The 19,241-nt window shown below is 44.4% G+C and overlaps 2 protein-coding genes across 3 annotated transcripts; both read right to left on the reverse strand.

Annotated features, from left to right (window-relative positions):
• Positions 1-292: 292 nt before the first annotated feature.
• LOC130426254 (nucleolar protein 12-like) lies at positions 293-2,472 on the reverse strand. The gene is made up of 6 exons (XM_056752930.1): positions 2,332-2,472; positions 1,507-1,612; positions 1,382-1,430; positions 1,099-1,250; positions 918-1,009; positions 293-833 (listed from the first exon to the last, which is right to left on the reverse strand). Exons 1-6 carry the CDS (start codon positions 2,418-2,420, stop codon positions 638-640), a joined length of 684 nt encoding a protein of 227 aa, XP_056608908.1. The 5' UTR covers positions 2,421-2,472; the 3' UTR covers positions 293-637.
• A 493-nt stretch (positions 2,473-2,965) lies between these two features.
• LOC130426233 (sterol regulatory element-binding protein 2-like) lies at positions 2,966-17,480 on the reverse strand. 2 transcript variants are annotated; one of them, XM_056752896.1, is made up of 20 exons: positions 17,165-17,480; positions 14,753-14,961; positions 12,831-12,972; positions 9,846-10,042; positions 9,554-9,700; positions 9,185-9,454; positions 8,416-8,530; positions 8,188-8,339; positions 7,903-8,104; positions 7,636-7,811; positions 7,022-7,271; positions 6,492-6,658; positions 5,067-5,238; positions 4,890-4,995; positions 4,701-4,810; positions 4,500-4,632; positions 4,250-4,415; positions 3,994-4,170; positions 3,823-3,922; positions 2,966-3,743 (listed from the first exon to the last, which is right to left on the reverse strand). In XM_056752896.1, exons 1-20 carry the CDS (start codon positions 17,244-17,246, stop codon positions 3,541-3,543), a joined length of 3,276 nt encoding a protein of 1,091 aa, XP_056608874.1. In that variant the 5' UTR covers positions 17,247-17,480; the 3' UTR covers positions 2,966-3,540. The 2 variants fall into 2 exon arrangements, with proteins under 2 accessions (XP_056608874.1, XP_056608875.1); XM_056752897.1 differs by having other exon boundaries at positions 9,846-9,997; positions 17,165-17,478.
• Positions 17,481-19,241: the final 1,761 nt, after the last annotated feature.

Below are 19,241 nucleotides of genomic sequence, written 5' to 3' on the forward strand. Positions count from 1 at the left end.
TTTAATAATAACTTCTGAAAACAAACACAGGCATATTTCACCTTAAAAACCAAATAAGGAAAGTGGAACAATTTTAAACTAGCATGAAAAAATCTCATCAATGTATTATCAACATTTGTTAAAAAAAGATTAAACAAAAGAGTCTTTTATCATTTTTTCATCTTCATTTCATGTCAAACCTGTATGAGTTTTTATTTATTATAACACACAAGAAGATATTTTGAAGAATGTTGATAATCAAGCAACACTGAACTCCATTGACTTCCATTGTATGAACACAATACCACCGAGACATTTCTCAAAATATCTTTTTATTGTGTTCCACTGCAGAATGACTGCCATACAGATTTACAAACACATGAGAAAGAATACATTTAGATTTGAAGATGAACTTTAAAGTCAGTAAAACACCTTGACAATATAAACAGTCTTTGTTCTCATTGTGTTCTCATGCGTGTCTGGTATCTTGAATATTACATTTCCTAAACATTATAATATCAGTGTTCAGATATGCAGAAGCTCAAGAACTGTGAACATCACACATTAAGATGAAAAATCTATTTTTAATGTCCTTAAAGTATCACAAGAACACAAAAGCAAACATGTGCAGTGTGAGCTAAACAACACAACACACAACTCAGTCCTGACTCCGCCCCTTCGATCCAGTCCGCTGGCGTCTCTGCTTCTTGGTGGTTCTGCCGAGGCGGAGCTTGTTTTCATGGATGGCCGATGACTTCTTGTCACTCTGGCGATGTTGCCACCTTGAATCCTGTTTGTGCTTCTGCCTCTTCCGTTTTGTGAAAATGTTAATGGACGCCGTGAGGGACTGAATTCTACAAAGAGAAAAATAAATATGAATGTTTTGTTATCTTTGGTATGATAGTCGTTCATGTGTGGTCGAGTGAAGCTGATGGTACTTTTTCGAGAGCATGGGCTTCCTGGCATTCCTTGGGAGCGACTGCACTTGCTCTTCTTTAGCATCTTTAGCATCATCACAGTTTTCAGTCGTCTGGAGAAACACAAACACCTGTCACACAAACACTTCATCGCACACTGCACAGTGATGCTCTATCATTCCACACGCTTTAACTGTCTCACCATCACTCTCTGGGACTCCAGCAGTCTTGATCCTGATAGGTCGAGGTCACTGATGGTTGTCACTGTAACCGTGTGGTTGGGGTGATTGTACTGAAGACACTCAGTGGTCGATGTTATTGCGTCTTCCAGTTCATCCGGCTCATCTGCCTCATCTGGACACACGCACGCACGCGCACACACACACACACACACACACGCGCACACACACGCACACACACACACACTAGATTACTGATGTGAAACGCATCTAATTAAACAACTTAATAAAATGTATGAAACTCACTCAGAGCTTCTTGGCGCTCCATCAGCATCTTTAAATATTCTTTGTGTCTCTGTTAGCAGAAAAGAGACATTTAGCCAAGCACACGAACACACACACACACACACACACACACGTGTCATCATCACCTCTTCTCTGACTTTCTTCTGCTCATCTTTCAGTTTCTTCCTCATCTCCACCATTGCAGCTTTCCGTCTCTCTACTTTCCTCTTGTGAAAACCCGTCAGGAATTCTCTGACAAACACACACACACACACACACACACACACACACATACACACACACATTACACCTTCAGCTGAAACTCCTCACACATCAGATATAAACATCAGTTCTGTAGTGAAAACAGCATAAAAACATCTCTTATGAAGACTCAATCATCAGGATTTTACTACAAAAAACGCATGCCAGTAAAAACATGACATACACAAAATCACCATGTACTTTAATATTAATTTCTCGTTACTATAGCAACCACTGTCTATATTTTGCAACATATATTTTAGAAAATTGTGAAAAGTGCTATAGATAAATCAATTGAATTGAACAGAAGATTTGCTACAGTACACAGTTTGATCGTGATATTTGTAGAACCAAAAAAGAATCAACACAACACAACACAACACAACACATGATCAGTACATAAAACAACGATGAAATCCATCAATGAGTCAAATGTTTCGCTTAGACACAAAGTCTCATGAGAAAGAGTCAGAAATGTCTCGATGTAGTTCCAGAAGAGATCTCAACAATGTGTCAAACTTTGACATCAATTTACTCTCATTTAATTCTCTTTTTAGTTTCTACTGAAGCTATTTGTACAAGAAGCAACAGAGAACTTCACCCCTCAGATATTAATGACGAACAACAAGTGAACACAACATCTGTATTTAGCATCAAATATCGAGATCGTGTGTGAACTTTAACACAATGTGTTGTTAAAATGAACTTACTGTCGCTCTTTATCATCAAACATCACCACACATTTCTTTTGTTTTTCTTTCATTCCGCTTCTCTGTTTGTTTAAGTCCTTTTTCACCATTTTCACGAATTTTCAGAGACACGTGAGAAACACACTCCGAATTAAAGATCCACTTCCGGAAACCACAGTACAATACAAAATAAAAGACCAATGTTTTTCAAAATTAAAGATTCATCAAAAACGCTTTTCTTAAGACTTCTACTTCCTTTGTGGGCATTTATTGTGTGCTAATGTACGCCTAAATGTACAAATAGTTGTATACATGCAGTAGCCTCAACTAGACTAGACCCGGCAACTTATTTTGCTTTATGTGTATTTTGTCTTTACAATATATTGTTAAAAGTAAATTATTAAAAATAACTGATTATTTAATTAAAATAACTTAGCTCCTCAGACACAGACATATATGAGTAAATGTTGACAGAATTCTATGTATTTGGGTGAACTGTCCCTTTAAGGCTCATTTCTATCTGTTTTGTCTGCTAATAATGATAACTTACGTTATTTATAACAGATACATCATATGTGGCACCGTCCTTTAAACATGTCAGTGACATGATCACAACTTCAAACAACTTCACATTTATTAAACATCACAAACACAATCCCAAAGAATCTACAGACACACTGAGCACATGCTTCTTTTTCAATGGCATCTGCAGTTTTATTTAAAAAACAAATCAAGGAATAGAAATCCGCACAAAACAAACAAACATGAGCGAGTGGAAGAGTTTAAAACACAAGCAGAACCTTTAACACTTTAAATTATGACAAACTCGAAACAACAATAAACACACAACTTTCTTCCATTGAGCTTCACTATGCGTGAAAGACTTTTATCTGATCGTCATGTGTCTTCATAATAAAAGTCCTGATCTAATGTTCCGATATACATCCGATAGTAAACAGAAAATAATCATGAACAACAATAAGCAAATACATAAAAAAGCATGTGACATGAGCTAATTACACATGATACCCCCCATCCATGTGATCTAAAAGACTTTGGTCTCTACACGGTTCTGTACAACGTGTGTGTGTGTGTGTGTGAGAGAGAGAGGTAGTTGAGGAGGATGCTGGGTACTACAGTAAATACACACTGAACCGAGCGTGTATGTGTGTGTGTGAAACTATTATACATCTAATGTTGATTTCCTCACTAACATACAGTGTGTGTGTGTTATGACGCAGCGATGGTGGTCCCTCCTCCCAGTCTCAGTAGAATCTGTTGACAGTCCTGCAGCGAGCGGCGGTCACCGACTCTCTCCAGTGTACGCTTGGCTTCAGCGAGCAGACGAGTGCGGTGACCCGGAGGCGTCAGTAAGGGCAGCGGCAGGTGACGACACGCCAACAGAATGACATGAGCTCTCTCACGCTCTCCATCTGAAGACATCAGACACAAACAAACACATGACTGGCGCTCACAGCCACTGCACCGGGGGTCAGCGTGGGAGGCGTTTACCTGTGGTGGTGTAGTTGTGCGTTCTGTTGCGCAGCAGTTGGTGTGTGCGTGTAGGGCTGGCTCCGGCCATCAGTCTGACGGTGGTCTCGTGGAGGAACAGCTGAAGACACAAACATCACGTTTAACGTCAGCGTCCAACATGCGCGGTTTAATGTGAAGGTCAAAGGTCACCTTGTGTTGAGCTCGGCTATCAGCTTGTCCGAGTTTCCTCAAAGAGCTCAAGTCCCTCTGAAATCCAGCCAGCTGTGCTCCGGGGGCGGGGCCAGGCTCTCCGTTAGACCCCCCGCCGCGCTGCCATAGGCTGGTTCTCAGAGTAAGGAGGAGGTCACACATCAGAAGCTCCACCCCCTGAAAGAAGTCGTCATTGGTTTTTAGGTCAATCCCAGAAGGCACTAAGATGTTGTCGACGTGTGAGTGTGTGTGGTACCTTGTGTAGCCAAGTGTTGTTGTGTGACTGCGACACACTGACGTGCAGGTGAGCGCCGGCGCGCTGACAGTGAGCGAGACAGCTGGACACGCCCTCTCCCTTCTGAGGACACACACTCATCTGAACGGCCTTACACAACGCCAACACGGCCTTGGGCAGCGGGTGACTGACACACACACACACACACAGGCTTACAGCAGAGCTACACACGGTTAACACACAAACACTTTACATGATGTTTATCACTCACTCTAGAGAGTGAAGAGCTCTGGGCATACGCTCCGCCTCCGACAGTAGTGACCTCACGGACGCATCATCACCCTGCAGCCAATGAACCGCGGCCTTCAGCACCGACGCCCACCAGCGGCACACCGGGTCCCTAACTGAACACACAAGAGTCACATCAACACTCACAACAGACATGAGGACATCAACATACAGCCACACAAACCTGGTGCTGTGAAGTGATTGGCCAGCGCAGGGAAGGGGGCGGTGGAGGGGGCGGAGTCTTCAGTGCATGTGTTCAACAGCTGTAGGAACTCCAGAACTCCAGAGAACTCCCTATAAACACATCAATGACGCCACATGATCAGCTGTGTTGCTATGCTAATTTCATGAGCGAGCGTGTGCACGTGTTTACCCAGAATCCTCTGTGTGTTTGCCGCTCTGTGGCTCGATCAGTGTGTGAACGGCTCGTTCCAGAAGTTTCTCACAGAAGCAGCGGTGCAGTTGTGCTACGGGGTCCACTGCAGAGAGAAGACACATGAACACATCTGTCGGCTGGGATTGGCTGTGTTTGTTTGTTTGTTTGTCTCACCCTGATCTCTCTGAGAGGTGAAAATCTGCTCGCTGCTCTCTGACCTCACTGACCAATCACAGCTCAGGAAAAACTGACGGCCCAATGGTGTGAAGATCCAGAGCAGACTGTCTGGGAGGGGCTTAGAGTCTGATTGACAGGCCAAACTCTCAGCACAACTTAACAGATAACCCTGAGAGAGAGAGAGAGAGAGAGAGACATCAATGTGTATAATGAGTGTGTGTGTGTATGGTGTGTGTGTGTGTGTGTGTGTGTGTGTGTATGGTGTGTGTGTGTGTGTGTGTGTATGGTGTGTGTGTGTGTGTGTGTGTGTATGGTGTGTGTGTGTGTGTGTGTGTATGATGTGTGTGTGATGTGTGTGATGTGTGTGTGTATGATGTGTGTGTGTGTGTGTGTGATGTGTGTATGATGTGTGTCTGATGTGTGTGTATGATGTGTGTGTGTATGATGTGTGTGTGTGATGCGTGTATGATGCGTGTATGATGTGTGTATGATGTATGTGTGTGTGAAGTGTGTGTGATGTGTGTGTGATGTGTGTATATGATGTGTGTGTGAAGTGTGTGATGTGTGTGTGTGTGATGTGTGTGTGAAGTGTGTGATGCGTGTGTGTGATGTGTGTGTGATCTGTGTGTGATGTGTGTGTGATGTGTGTGTGATGTGTGTGTGTGTGTGAAGTGTGTGATGTGTGTGTGATGTGTGTGTAATGTGTGTCTGATGTGTGTGTGTGTGTGTGTGTGTGTGTGTGTGTGATGTATGTGTGTGTGTGTGTGTGTGTGTGATGTGTGTGTGTGTGTGTGTGTGTGTGTGTGATGTGTGTGTGTGTGTATATGATGTGTGTGATGTGTGTATATGATGTTTGTGTGTGTTTATATGATGTGTTTGTGTGTATATGATGTGTGTGTGTGTATGTGATGTGTGTGTGATGTGTGTGATGTGTGTGTGATGTGTGTATATGATGTGTGTGTGTGTATATGATGTGTGTGTGTGTGTATGATGTGTGTGTGTATGATGTGTGTGTGTGTGTATATGATGTGTGTGTGTGTTTATATGATGTGTGTGTGTGTGTGATGTGTGTGTGTGTATATGATGTGTGTGTGTGTATATGGTGTGTGTGTGTGTGTGTGTATGATGTGTGTGTGTGTATATGGTGTGTGTGTGTGTGTGTGTGTATGATGTGTGTATGATGTGTGTGTGTGTGTGTGTATATGATGTGTGTGTGTGTATATGGTGTGTGTGTGTGTATATGGTGTGTGTGTGTATATGATGTGCGTGTGTGTGTATGATGTGTGTGTGTATGATGTGTGTGTGTGTATATGATGTGTGTGTGTGTATGATGTGTGTGTGTGTTTATATGATGTGTGTGTGTGTGTGATGTGTGTGTGTGTATATGGTGTGTGTGTGTGTGTATGATGTGTGTGCACTCACAGGCAGGCAGGTGAGATGTTTTCCCAGTGATGTTCTCAGGCTGATTGCTGCCGTCACAAAGATCTCAATCTGTTGTGTGACTGAAATCTTCCCTTTTGCACTTTTAGACAGATTCACCGCACTGAGAGAAACACAAACACCCCACAGAGGACTGCGCTCCAGCTTACCTGCAACACACACACATGTTGGGTTCCCATGTTTTATGACACAATGGTTTTAATACTGTACAAACTTTATATCATATTCTCTCTCACTGAGCCTCACAATCACACAACACTTTCTGCTCTTTTAGATTTTGATAAAAGTTCATTCTGTCTGATTTATAAGCTTGTTTCCTAATGGCCATCTTTGTGGGGACATTTAGTCCATATACCCTAGTGTTTACTCTACCCACACACACACACACACACACACACACATAACCCGGTCATTAATTGTCTTTGAGTTAGAGCACATGTCACGTTTCCTCTCATTCCAAATACATTTCAGGAAACACACACACAAAGACAGACACACACATACACACACACCTGTGAGCTGCAGTTGACTGAGTTTATGATATACCAGCGCTGCGTCCCGCGAGCTCGTCTTTGACTCCTCCCCCTCCTGCTTCCCACCAACCAAACGTACCAGCCAGCCCAGAGGGGCAGGTTTTCTCAGACAGTAGCGAATCAGATTCCAGGAGAGAGAGCAGGTGATGTCGAATGTGGTGATGGGCAGAACTCTGGACAACACTGACAGACACGTCTGAAGACCCGCCGCCGCAGACGAATAATCACCCTGAAACACACAAACATACACACACGTCACCGTCTGTATTTGTGTGATGTGTCTGTGAAATGTGTGTTTGATTTGTGTTTGTGTGATGTTTGTGTTTGATGTTTGTGTGCTTTCCTGTAGCTCAATGGTTTGCATAGTGTTAACAACGCAAGGTTGTGGGTTTGATCCCAGGGGATTGCAAATACTTATGTAAAATGTATAGGATAAAGCAATGTAAGTCACTTTGGATAAAAGCATCTGCCAAGTGCCTAAATGTAAATGTGTGATGTGTGTTTGTCATGTGTGCGATGTGTGTGTAATGCGTGTGTGACGTGTGTTTGTGTGGTATGTGTTTGTCTTGTGTGTGTGATGTGTGTGTTTGTACCCTGTACAGTTGTAGGTCGGCTTGTTTGCGGTGTCTCCAGAAGCTCACAGATTTGGGCGAGTGGAGGGGCGTCACCGGTTCCCACAAATACAGCACCCGGACACACCCCAAAACCACGCCCACCCCGCTCAGAACCCACACTAGAAACCACGGCAACAGCATCCGCATCCACTCCACTGACACACACACACACACACACAGAGAGAGACATGAGATGTGATGAGTGAACACACGACTGACCGGAGATCAGACTGAACTCTGTCTTACTGAAGTCCTGCGAGGGTCCGGGGGGCAGCGAGGAGAGAGAGCGTGAGGGTCCGTGAGTGACAGCTGAACTCCAGCGCTCCTCTGAACCCAACAGAGATGGCAGAGGATTGAGAGACAGACAGAGGAACGTGAGCGCGCAGAGCAGCAGACGAGAGCGGTCCATCACACCCACCGATGAAGGAGACCCCGGCTCGCTCTTCATCTGACTCACAACAAAAACATTGTCACAAACAACACCTTTAAACCCACCTCACCTCACAGGAAGTGTCATGTTGTGTGTCTGACCTGCTCGTTGTCCAGCAATGGACTGCACGGTTCCGAGTCGACGCAGAAGGGCGAGAGCTGAGGAGGAGAACCGGAACCCGAATCAGATGGAGGAGGAGAAATCATCGCCGCCTCTGCCTTCATATCCACATCATCAGACAGACACACAGACTCTGAGACACAAACACACGAGTGAGCGAGAGGTCTGTGTGTGTGTGTGTGTGTGTGTGTGGAGGTCATTAGACTCACTGTGCTTCTGATTGGCCATCTTCAGCGTTAGGTTCTCCTGCCGGAGTTTGTGGTTGATCTGCTGCAGATACTTGATGTAGTCAATGGCTTTCCGCAGGATGCCTGATTTGTGCATCTGTGACAGAAAAAACAAAACCTGTCAGTCTAAGAGAGAGAGAGAGAGAGAGACAGAGAGAGAGAGACCTGCTGCAAGATATGTCAAGTCCTGCCACGACCAAAGAACAAGCAGCACAACACAACACAACACTGACAGGACAACACACACAAACTGACACTATCACCCTCATTGAGAACTTTAATTAAAACTCTTTTTCTGTTTATATTGAGATGTATATATATATAGATTTTTACTTATAGACTTTTAATTTTATTCTATCTTATTTTTGATCTTAATCTGTATTTCTGCATGTTTATATTTAATCTTGTGCTTTGGCAATGTACATTTTCTTTTATCATGCCAATAAAGCTCCTTTGAATCTTGAATCTTGAATCTTGACAGAGAGAGAGAGAGAGAGAGAGAGAGAGAGAGAGAGAGAGACAGAGAGAGAGACAGAGAGAGAGAGAGAAAGAGGGAGGGAGAGAAAGAGATTCAGGAGAAGGAGAGGGAGAGAGAGAGAGAGAGAGAGAGAGAAAGAGGGAGAGAAAGAGGGAGGGAGAGAGAGAGATGAGAGAGAGAGAGAGAAAGAGGGAGGGAGAGAGAGAGAGAGAGAGAGAGAGAGAGAGAGAGAGAGAGAGAAAGATCGATGCTGAGCGTGAGGACGAGACAAACCTTAGCGTCGCTGCCCATCACCAGGTCCCGCAGCTCCAGGATTTTGTCGTTTATGGACGAGCGGTAGCGCTTCTCGATGACGTTGTGTGTCGTTCTTCTCTCGCCCTCTTTGACAACTCCTCCGGTTCCCATGGCGATGGTCATGCCCTGATCCACCCTAGGGCCACTCCCGCTGTGGGCGGTGATGGGTGACATCTGTTTGATGGGCAGCTTGTCTCCGCCTCCCATCATAACCGGGACGGTGGTCAGAATGTTGCCGCCCATTATGGTCTGTGAGAGAAAGAGAGAGAGAGAGATGAAGAGTGAGTGTGGACACAACAACACTTCTTCAGTTTGACTCTTTTCATCAGGTGATCGACACACAGGTACCTGCAGGGCGGTGGTCTGTATGGGCGTGGTCAGGGTTGTTATGCCGGCGGGGTTCTGGACGGTCGAGAGAACTTGAGTCCCGTCAGGTTTCAGTGTGGTCAGAAGCAAAGAATCTGTCTTCAGGATCTGAGGCTGATGCACCAACACCTGAGAGCCAATCAGAAAACAGCATCTCCTTTAAGAGCCACTCACACACCAATAATGCGCTCCGTGCAGTTAGTATGCATACGATACAGCACACGTTTCTCCAGACTGCAGCAGGGAATTGTGGGTAAGCGCATGTGTGACGTACAGGTAGTTGTTGAGACACCGTGTGTACAGTGGCGGGGGTTGTGGAGAGCGTCTGGATGGTCTGACCAGTTGAAGTCAACACACGCTGATGCTGGATGGTCATTGGCTGGACCTGCGGTGATGTCATGATGCTCTGCATCTGCGGCTGGAGGACTGTGAGGAGAAGCAGTCGTTTAGAACACTGCTGTTGTGCATCATCTGGTTGTGTGCAGAGATGGGCACAAATACATCGAAAAGCTTTTAGTAACATATGACAAATACTTATTCATCAAATGTATTTAAATAAAATGCAAGTTACTTGTCATTCGAAAATTCTAAACATGTGACAAGCAATCATTTGAAGTGCGGGAGGAACCGTGGAGAAACAGAAGAGAGAGAGAACAGTTGACTGAACTAAACACATAAATATTGTGCATCATCAGCATTTACAGGACATTTATTGTGTTTAATTGTTGGTCAAATACTGAGATCTCAACCAGCATCTCATTGATAACCGCTCCGATTTTAACAAGTCTGCAACTCTCTCAGTGCTTCTGTTTATATGACATAGCAGCAATCTCTACAGACTTTCTTTTAATTTTCCTCACATGATCTTTTTTTAATTTGCGACTCTCAGAAAATGCTGGATGTTGTGGAATTGTGGAAACATTCGTCGTTTTCATTTTGTTAATATAAAATAAAAAACCGATCTTTTAGCCAAGCGAACTTCTTGAGCAGGCCAGATAAAATTGACCAGATACAAATAGACATCACGTTCTTTAGAGCCAGAACAGACACGAAATGTATTGTCGAAGCCAAGAAAGAGACCTCACGGCGTTATGGATCTAACAGCTGTAAGATGGTGTTTCCTAAAATGTGCGACAAACTGCTTGAGTTGCTGTCTGTTAATAAAATGCAAAAATGTCAATTACGGTATTAATCTAATAATGTATTGGAAATTTTGGTGTATCAAATATTTGTTGTTTCCATAACAATTAAACTGATTCAATTTTTGTCTTTCAAGTCGATTCGGTAAAAGTAAATTCATTTTAAATTACTAGAGACGCAATGCCATATCGGACACGATCTTTGTCAACGTTTTAGACCCGAAGCCGCTGGGACCCATAAGGATCTAACAGACCTGTACACCTCATAGCAAAGTGTCTAAAATGTACGTGTACAGTTCAGATAAACGATCAAGTTTACCCTCTTTAAACTTATGATGACTGAATGAGATGCGTAGGTAGGTGTCTTTATTATTGCAGTATTTCAGTTTGTTTTTTATTCATTGGTTCATTTAGCCTAATAGACTATACTTGGCTATATTTTTAGTTCTGACCTCAGAGATTTCAGATGAAAAACAGGCATAATTATTTCCATTGATATTTCTCTTCTAAGTGGTTATTAGTTTGTTTAAGTTTAAGCATTTATATCCTATATTTAAAAATATTTTACAATTATGTTTTGAAGAAAATACTTTACTTTTAATTGGTTATTTATATTGTAGATTATTTTACGTTGTGATAAAATATTTCATGGCTTGTTCTTATATCTGTTTGCACTACTTTTTCATTTCCTACTGTAGTAAGTTTTAAATGGATATTTATTGTTTTTTTCCTATTTAGTTTTATACCAAAATAGAAAGTTTCATTTGAATCGTTAAGTTTATTGTGATCGTGTTATGAACCTAATGTAATGCTTTAAAATCTTATTGTATTGTTTTCTGGCACATTTAATCATATACCATCGCTTGTGTCATTCAAATAGCTTCATGAAATTAACTTATTTTATTTTAAAAACTCAATACACAGTATGGCTTAGTAAAGCACTGTTATATATCCATTTTTTCTCATCCCCGAAACTCAAACCATTATTTGATGACTTAAGATGGTGCTTATCAATAGCACGATTTTATGTTTGCATGTGGCAAGCTACAGTGATTTTCGTGCATTTGATACGCAGGTGTAATTTACCCATACCATCTTAACCAATATTGTTTTGCTCCTTTATGACATATCGCTTTATTGCTCCCTGACCTCTTTTGAAGTTAATTTGGATAAAAATGCTAAATGCTGCTAAATGACTTAATGTTAATATATCATATGCACGCAAAAAAGTAATGAATGGGTATAAATAGCAAGCCATATACAAACGTAAACTCGTACTCTAGATAGACAGTACAAGGAGATCGGGTAGAATATTAAATAATTAAATTAAAATGTATGACTAGTCCGTCCAATGATTCCAGGCCACCTAGAATTGTCCCCGTGCTCCATGTCTTTTCTAGGGCTAATAGTGGTGAGCTAAGCTGCCAGTACTAACGTCAACTTTTTTTCTTTTTCTTGATGATGTATAAGAAGCTATCTATGAGAACAACTAAATTCACTTAATTGAGCAGATGAGTGGACTCCGTGGCAAACATTTAAAGAGTTTCTGCATTTCTTGATTTGATCTTCGTCAGAACCGACTTACACCACCTGCTGGTGAAGCGCTCAGGCAGCAGGAAGAGATCATGCATTTGTAGAATCGGCGCTCTATTGCTTTTCCTGGGATTCCCGGATGTGAAACTTTGAATTTCAAGTCGAATTTGAACCGCTGAATTTGTGGAAGCGAATTTTTAAATCGAAATAATATGGACTGAAAATTATCCGTCGAATATTAAAGGTTGTATTTAAAGTTAATTTTTTTAAATGAAATTTAAAAGGTGAATTTTGATTTTTTAATTTTTAGACAGTGAAACCGAGTGTGAAATTTTTCAATTTGAAATATTCACAGCTTAAATGTACAACCATATTGAATTGCAGAACCTTAAAATGCAAGAACTGTTAATTCAATGCATTTTTTTTCAGTTAGTGCTTTTCAGCACGTCTCTTTGCTTCAAACACATTAGTCACTATTTTACTTCCATATAAAATACAAATGACAAAATACTCAAAAGTAATTAAATAGGTCATTAAAATACGTTTAATAGAGAACATGCCCATCCCTGGTAGTGTGTGTGTGTTACCCTGGAAGCCGCCGTTGGGGTTCTGCTGACAGATGACTTGATTCTGAATGAAACGAGACGCTGTGCCAGTTGGAGTGATCATCACAGTTTGCGGCTGCGCCTGCGTCTGCACAGACAGCGTCTGCACTGGAAACGTCTGCACCTGCACAGAAAATCACACATCACATCTGAAAACAAAACCTATACAAAAAACACTAAACATCCTCAACATCTGTGATCTGAGTTTGGTCAGTGTGTGTGGGTGGGATGGCTGTGAGTGGGTGTGGTCAGCGCTCACCTGTGTGATTGGCTGTGAGTGGGTGTGGTCAGAGTTCATCTGTGTGATGGCTGTGAGTGGGTGTGGTCAGGGCTCACCTGTGTGATTGGGTGTGGTCAGTGTGTGAGTGGGTGTGGTCAGAGTTCATCTGCGTGATGGCTGTGAGTGGGTGTGGTCAGGGCTCACCTGTGTGATGGCTGTGAGTGGGTGTGGTCAGGGCTCACCTGTGTGATTGGGTGTGGTCAGTGTGTGAGTGGGTGTGGTCAGAGTTCATCTGTGTGATGGCTGTGAGTGGGTGTGGTCAGGGCTCACCTGTGTGATGGCTGTGAGTGGGTGTGGTCAGGGCTCACCTGTGTGATTGGGTGTGGTCAGTGTGTGAGTGGGTGTGGTCAGAGTTCATCTGTGTGATGGCTGTGAGTGGGTGTGGTCAGGGCTCACCTGTGTGATGGCTGTGAGTGGGTGTGGTCAGGGCTCACCTGTGTGATTGGGTGTGGTCAGTGTGTGAGTGGGTGTGGTCAGAGTTCATCTGTGTGATGGCTGTGAGTGGGTGTGGTCAGGGCTCACCTGTGTGATGGCTGTGAGTGGGTGTGGTCAGGGCTCACCTGTGTGATTGGGTGTGGTCAGTGTGTGAGTGGGTGTGGTCAGAGTTCATCTGTGTGATGGCTGTGAGTGGGTGTGGTCAGGGCTCACCTGTGTGATGGCTGTGAGTGGGTGTGGTCAGGGCTCACCTGTGTGATTGGGTGTGGTCAGTGTGTGAGTGGGTGTGGTCAGAGTTCATCTGTGTGATGGCTGTGAGTGGGTGTGGTGAGCGCTCACCTGTGTGATTGGCTGTGAGTGGGTGTGGTCAGAGTTCATCTGTGTGATGGCTGTGAGTGGGTGTGGTCAGGGCTCACCTGTGTGATTGGGTGTGGTCAGTGTGTGAGTGGGTGTGGTCAGAGTTCATCTGTGTGATGGCTGTGAGTGGGTGTGGTCAGGGCTCACCTGTGTGATTGGGTGTGGTCAGTGTGTGAGTGGGTGTGGTCAGAGTTCATCTGTGTGATGGCTGTGAGTGGGTGTGGTCAGGGCTCACCTGTGTGATTGGGTGTGGTCAGTGTGTGAGTGGGTGTGGTCAGAGTTCATCTGTGTGATGGCTGTGAGTGGGTGTGGTCAGGGCTCACCTGTGTGATGGCTGTGAGTGGGTGTGGTCAGGGCTCACCTGTGTGATTGGGTGTGGTCAGTGTGTGAGTGGGTGTGGTCAGAGTTCATCTGTGTGATGGCTGTGAGTGGGTGTGGTCAGCGCTCACCTGTGTGATTGGCTGTGAGTGGGTGTGGTCAGAGTTCATCTGTGTGATGGCTGTGAGTGGGTGTGGTCAGGGCTCACCTGTGTGATTGGGTGTGGTCAGTGTGTGAGTGGGTGTGGTCAGAGTTCATCTGTGTGATGGCTGTGAGTGGGTGTGGTCAGGGCTCACCTGTGTGATGGCTGTGGTCAGGGCTCACCTGTGTGATGGCTGTGAGTGGGTGTGGTCAGAGTTCATCTGTGTGATGGTTGTGAGTGGGTGTGGTCAGGGCTCACCTGTGTGATGGCTGTGAGTGGGTGTGGTCAGAGTTCATCTGTGTGATGATTGTGAGTGGGTGTGGTCAGGGCTCACCTGTGTGATGGCTGTGAGTGGGTGTGGTCAGGGCTCACCTGTGTGATGGGCTGTGGTCTGGGCTGCAGCAGTGGTGGCGTGCGTGTTTGGATCTGGCTGATGGTCTGTATGGGAGTGTGTGGGGGGGTCAGGATGGAGCTGGGGGCCGTCTGTGGAGGACCCCGTACAGGAGCCACAGAACTGCCCCCCATCTGATCTTCAAAGAGATCCGGAAAATCCACCTGATTACTGACAAACTGCAGCATCTCTGATACACAACACAAACACACACCAGGAGATCAATGAGTTTCATCACCGGCCTGTGACAGCAGACACACATGAGTCACAACTCAACAGAAGATCATCATGTGTGTACAGCTGAGATCTCTCATGAGCGTGACACACTACACACACACACACACACACACACTGCAGCCTTGAACTCACACACCAGACCTTGAGAGAAAGTGAGTTGTATTGTACTGTCATGTAGATCAAATGGTTTACAACTTTATTACAGTAACAACTGATGATAACACATCTATTTTAAATCATACATTTGAACATGTGTAAAAGGTGTAAAATCTTCATTTATAAATTAAATTAATTGAGGGGCAGTTTGGGTTAAACCAAGAATAGACCTTAGTTAAATTAGGAAAATCATTACTGATGTGCATTCTGAGACAGAAAAAAGTTTTCAGTTTAGACAGCTCAAACGTTTAGTTAGCCTAAACCCTGTGGGGAAACCACCCCATAATGTACAGTGAATATAATGTTGAGTGATGATGAGATCAGGGCCGGCTGCTTAAACTCCTTAAACTCGTCCCACATGTTCATCTTCTCATTTAGTCTTCTTTTAGTCTGTTACATAGGAACGCAGATTGGGCTCATTGAAATCTGAAAAGACTGATTGGTCCTAAATTCTCTCTCTCCCTCTCTCTCTCTCACTTACTCACTCTCTCACTCACACACTCTCTCTCTCTCCCTCACTCTCTCTCTCTCACTCACACACTCTCTCTCTCCCTCTCTCTCTCTCTCTCCATCTCTCTCTCTCTCTCTCACTCACACTCTCTCTCTCTCACTCACTCACTCACTCACTCACTCACTCACACACTCACACACTCTCTCTCACTCACTCACACACTCTCTCTCTCTCACTCTCTCACACACTCTCTCTCTCTCTCCATCTCTCTCTCTCTCACTTACTCACTCTCTCACTCACACACTCTCTCTCTCTCACTCTCTCACACACTCTCTCTCTCTCTCACTCTCTCTCTCTCTCTCCATCTCTCTCTCTCTCTCTCACTTACTCACTCTCTCACTCACACACTCTCTCTCACTCACTCACACACTCTCTCTCACACACTCTCTCACTCACTCACACACTCTCTCTCTCTCTCCATCTCTCTCTCTCTCCCTCACTCTCTCCCTCACTCACACACTCTCTCTCTCTATCTCTCACTCACACACTCTCTCTCTCTCACTCTCTCACTCACACTCTCTCTCTCTCACTCTCTCACTCACACACTCTCTCACACACTCTCTCACTCACTCACACACTCTCTCTCTCTCTCTCCCCATCTCTCTCTCTCTCACACACTCTCTCTCTCTCCCTCACTCTCTCTCTCCCTCACTCTCTCTCTCCCTCACTCTCTCCATCACTCTCTCTCTCTCTCCCTCACTCTCTCTCTTTCACTCACACACTCTCTCTTTCCCTCTCTCTCTCTCTCCATCTCTCTCTCTCACTCACACTCTCTCTCACACACTCTCTCTCTCTCACTCACTCTCTCTCACACACTCTCTCCCTCACTCTCTCTCTCCCTCACTCTCTCTCTCCGTCACTCTCTCTCTCCCTCACTCTCTCCATCACTCTCTCCATCACTCTCTCTCTCTCTCTCTCTTTCCCTCTCTCTCTCTCTCTCTCCATCTCTCTCTCTCACTCACACACTCTCTCTCTCTCACTCTCTCTCTCACTCACTCACTCACTCACACACACACGCTCTCTCACACACTCTCTCACTCACTCACACACTCTCTCTCTCTCACTCTCTCACTCACACACTCTCTCTCTCTCACTCTCTCTCTCACTCTCTCCCTCTCTCTCTCAACCCTTATGTATTATTGCTCCTGTATGACACATCACCTGTTGCATCCGACCCCAGCTGTGCGTGCGTGCGTGCGTGCGTGTCACATAAACAACTTTTGTACAGAACTGTATGTCAACACAAAACAGCTCGACAAACAAAATAATTCAATGAGAAACTGTCAAGAGGACAAAACAGTAAAGAACACAATTCATTACAGCGTCAACACAAACACACACGATGTTTATTTAACATGAATACACACAATCATACATCACACACACATGATGTTTACATCATCACGCTCGAACCGAACATGACATCTGCGTTTACACACACGAGCCGAACCCTGAGCTCGCGGTCACGGTTTACGGTTCGGTCTCTTACCGTCGATGTCTCCCAGTGTGAACTCATCGCCCAGCTCGGTCAGGGTCGGGTACATGGTGTCCATGAACCCCGCGCCGTCCATCCTCAGCGCGTCTCGTGCGGGACGTCACGTGTCTCTGTCGCTTTATTCGGTTATCAGGATCGAGTTTCAAACACTCACAGTTTCTCTCTCGAGGCGGTTCCGCTGTCGGTCGAGCGTTCACCGAACACAGGCGGCCATCTTGCTTTCCAGCGGTGACGTCAATCACAAACAATGACGCTCCCCTCCGATTGGCTCGTGCTCGTCAATGGCAGTCGTAAGATCAGGCGCTGTCGGCCAATCCGGTCGCTCGCTGGACCGTGGTCCGATGATACGTCGATGAGCAGAGGCGCTGGGATCATTTGCATCGACACGTCCATTTAAACCAATCCACGCCCACGCAGCTCACAGGAAATAAAGAGTCATTCGTTAATATTCAACCAAGGGGCGGAGTTTGAAATGGCTCACTGATTATGTTAATGTAGAACGAGAGAAGGCGTCCGTCGTCATCTTCACAAGTCCCTATAGATGCTTACAAAGTATACAAATGATAACATAGTACAATTGTTACCAATATCGCAATTATCTTAAAAACAAATGTATGCATTGAATCATTACATGCTTTATTCTGTTGTCAAACTGCAGATAAATGAAGACGGTCACAATTGTGACCATGGAGTCCATGTCCCCCATATGTCCTTCTGTGTTATTTTCTCTTTCAGACTGACTTTAAGTCAAGTTTTGGATTAACTTGACACTGATGATCCAGAGGCTGCAGTGGTCCCTAAGATAGAGAAGAATTCAAAAGACCAGAAAGGGAAAACCAATCCACTACGGCTATAAGGTTTGGAGCCTGGCATCCTCAGACGGTTTCCTCTACCACATGGAGCCTTATGCTGGAGTGCATACCCTCCTTACAGAGACTGGGTTAGGTCATGGGCCCAGTGTAGTGCTGGGTTTAGCTGAAGGTGGTGTTCCAGAAGGATGCACCTTCACTCATGACAACCTCTTCAACACATTATCTCTGATGTGATCTCTGACCAAGTGAGGATATTGGTGCACTGGGACCATGCGGCAAAACCAGTTGTTTGATGTGCCATTCAAACCAATGAAGGAATTCCAAAAGTTGCAGCGGGGCTTCACAGAAGTTCTGTCTGAAGGAAAAAAGCTTCTGGTGAGGTGAAGGGTTAACAGTGTGGTACCTGTTGGAAGCAATGTGGAAAATGTCTACACTGAGTTAGGAGATGGAACAAAGAAAGAAAGGCATATGACTACCTCCAGCAACCTCAAAAAATCTATTCTTACAACCAGCGAATGGGAGGAGTAGATCTACATGATCTTCAGGTGTCCCGTTACCACAGCACAATGACATCAAAAAAGTGGTGCTGGCCAATTTATGCCTTGACTCTCCACAGTCATGTGGTCAACAGTTGGATGTTCCACAGAGATGTCATTTACATTTACAATTAGTCATTTAGCAGACGCTAAAAGCGACTTACAGGTTGGGTAGGTAATGGAAGCAATTAGGACAGCACAAGTACAACAAAAGCATAAGTGCAATCAAAAAGAATACTGGTCTCATATAGCCTAACACAGTATACAGAACCATTCATTCATACTTTTTTTTTTTTTAGAGTAGAGAAGATAAGAGTAGAGAAGAAAATAGAGTCAGAACAGATCAGATGTTGACGGAAGAGATGTGTTTTCAGACGTTTATTAAAGATGGCTACAGAATCTGCAGATCTTGTAGCAGCGGGCAGATCATTCCACATAGGTGGAACACCATGTCATGAATGGTGATTATGATCTCTTTGGATTTCAGCAAGTAGTTTCCAAAGTCTCCTGTAAAAATTTGGTACTGCACCAAAAGCTCAATGTCAGCTGCTGTGACTCATATTCCCAGGTTTGATAGTGTTGCTCACTGGCCGTTAAACACAGGTGGGCAGATTATATGAAGATTTGTTTTTAATCACAATGTTTTTTAAAACACCTGCAAATATGTTCCAGAAGCTATACAAAAGTGAAATCATTGTCTATGTGTTCATTTTGTTTTCCATT

This window comes from Triplophysa dalaica, chromosome 7 (genome assembly GCF_015846415.1).
Source record: "Triplophysa dalaica isolate WHDGS20190420 chromosome 7, ASM1584641v1, whole genome shotgun sequence".
NCBI classification, from domain to species: domain Eukaryota; kingdom Metazoa; phylum Chordata; class Actinopteri; order Cypriniformes; family Nemacheilidae; genus Triplophysa; species Triplophysa dalaica.

Bases quoted from the DNA above. Each gene is read 5' to 3' on its own strand.
- LOC130426254 (XM_056752930.1), bottom strand. From the start codon at position 2,420: ATGGTGAAAAAGGACTTAAACAAACAGAGAAGCGGAATGAAAGAAAAA. The intron at 1,613-2,331 runs GTAAGTTCATTT...TGTGTTTGTCAG, and splicing joins TTTGATGATAAAGAGCGACA to AGAATTCCTGACGGGTTTTC. The intron at 1,431-1,506 runs GTGATGATGACA...TTCTGCTAACAG, and splicing joins AGAAGAAAGTCAGAGAAGAG to AGACACAAAGAATATTTAAA.
- LOC130426233 (XM_056752896.1), bottom strand. From the start codon at position 17,246: ATGGACGGCGCGGGGTTCATGGACACCATGTACCCGACCCTGACCGAG. The intron at 7,812-7,902 runs GTAAGACAGAGT...TGTGTGTGTCAG, and splicing joins CGGACCCTCGCAGGACTTCA to TGGAGTGGATGCGGATGCTG. The intron at 4,996-5,066 runs GTGAGACAAACA...TTCTCTCTGCAG, and splicing joins CACCTCTCAGAGAGATCAGG to TGGACCCCGTAGCACAACTG.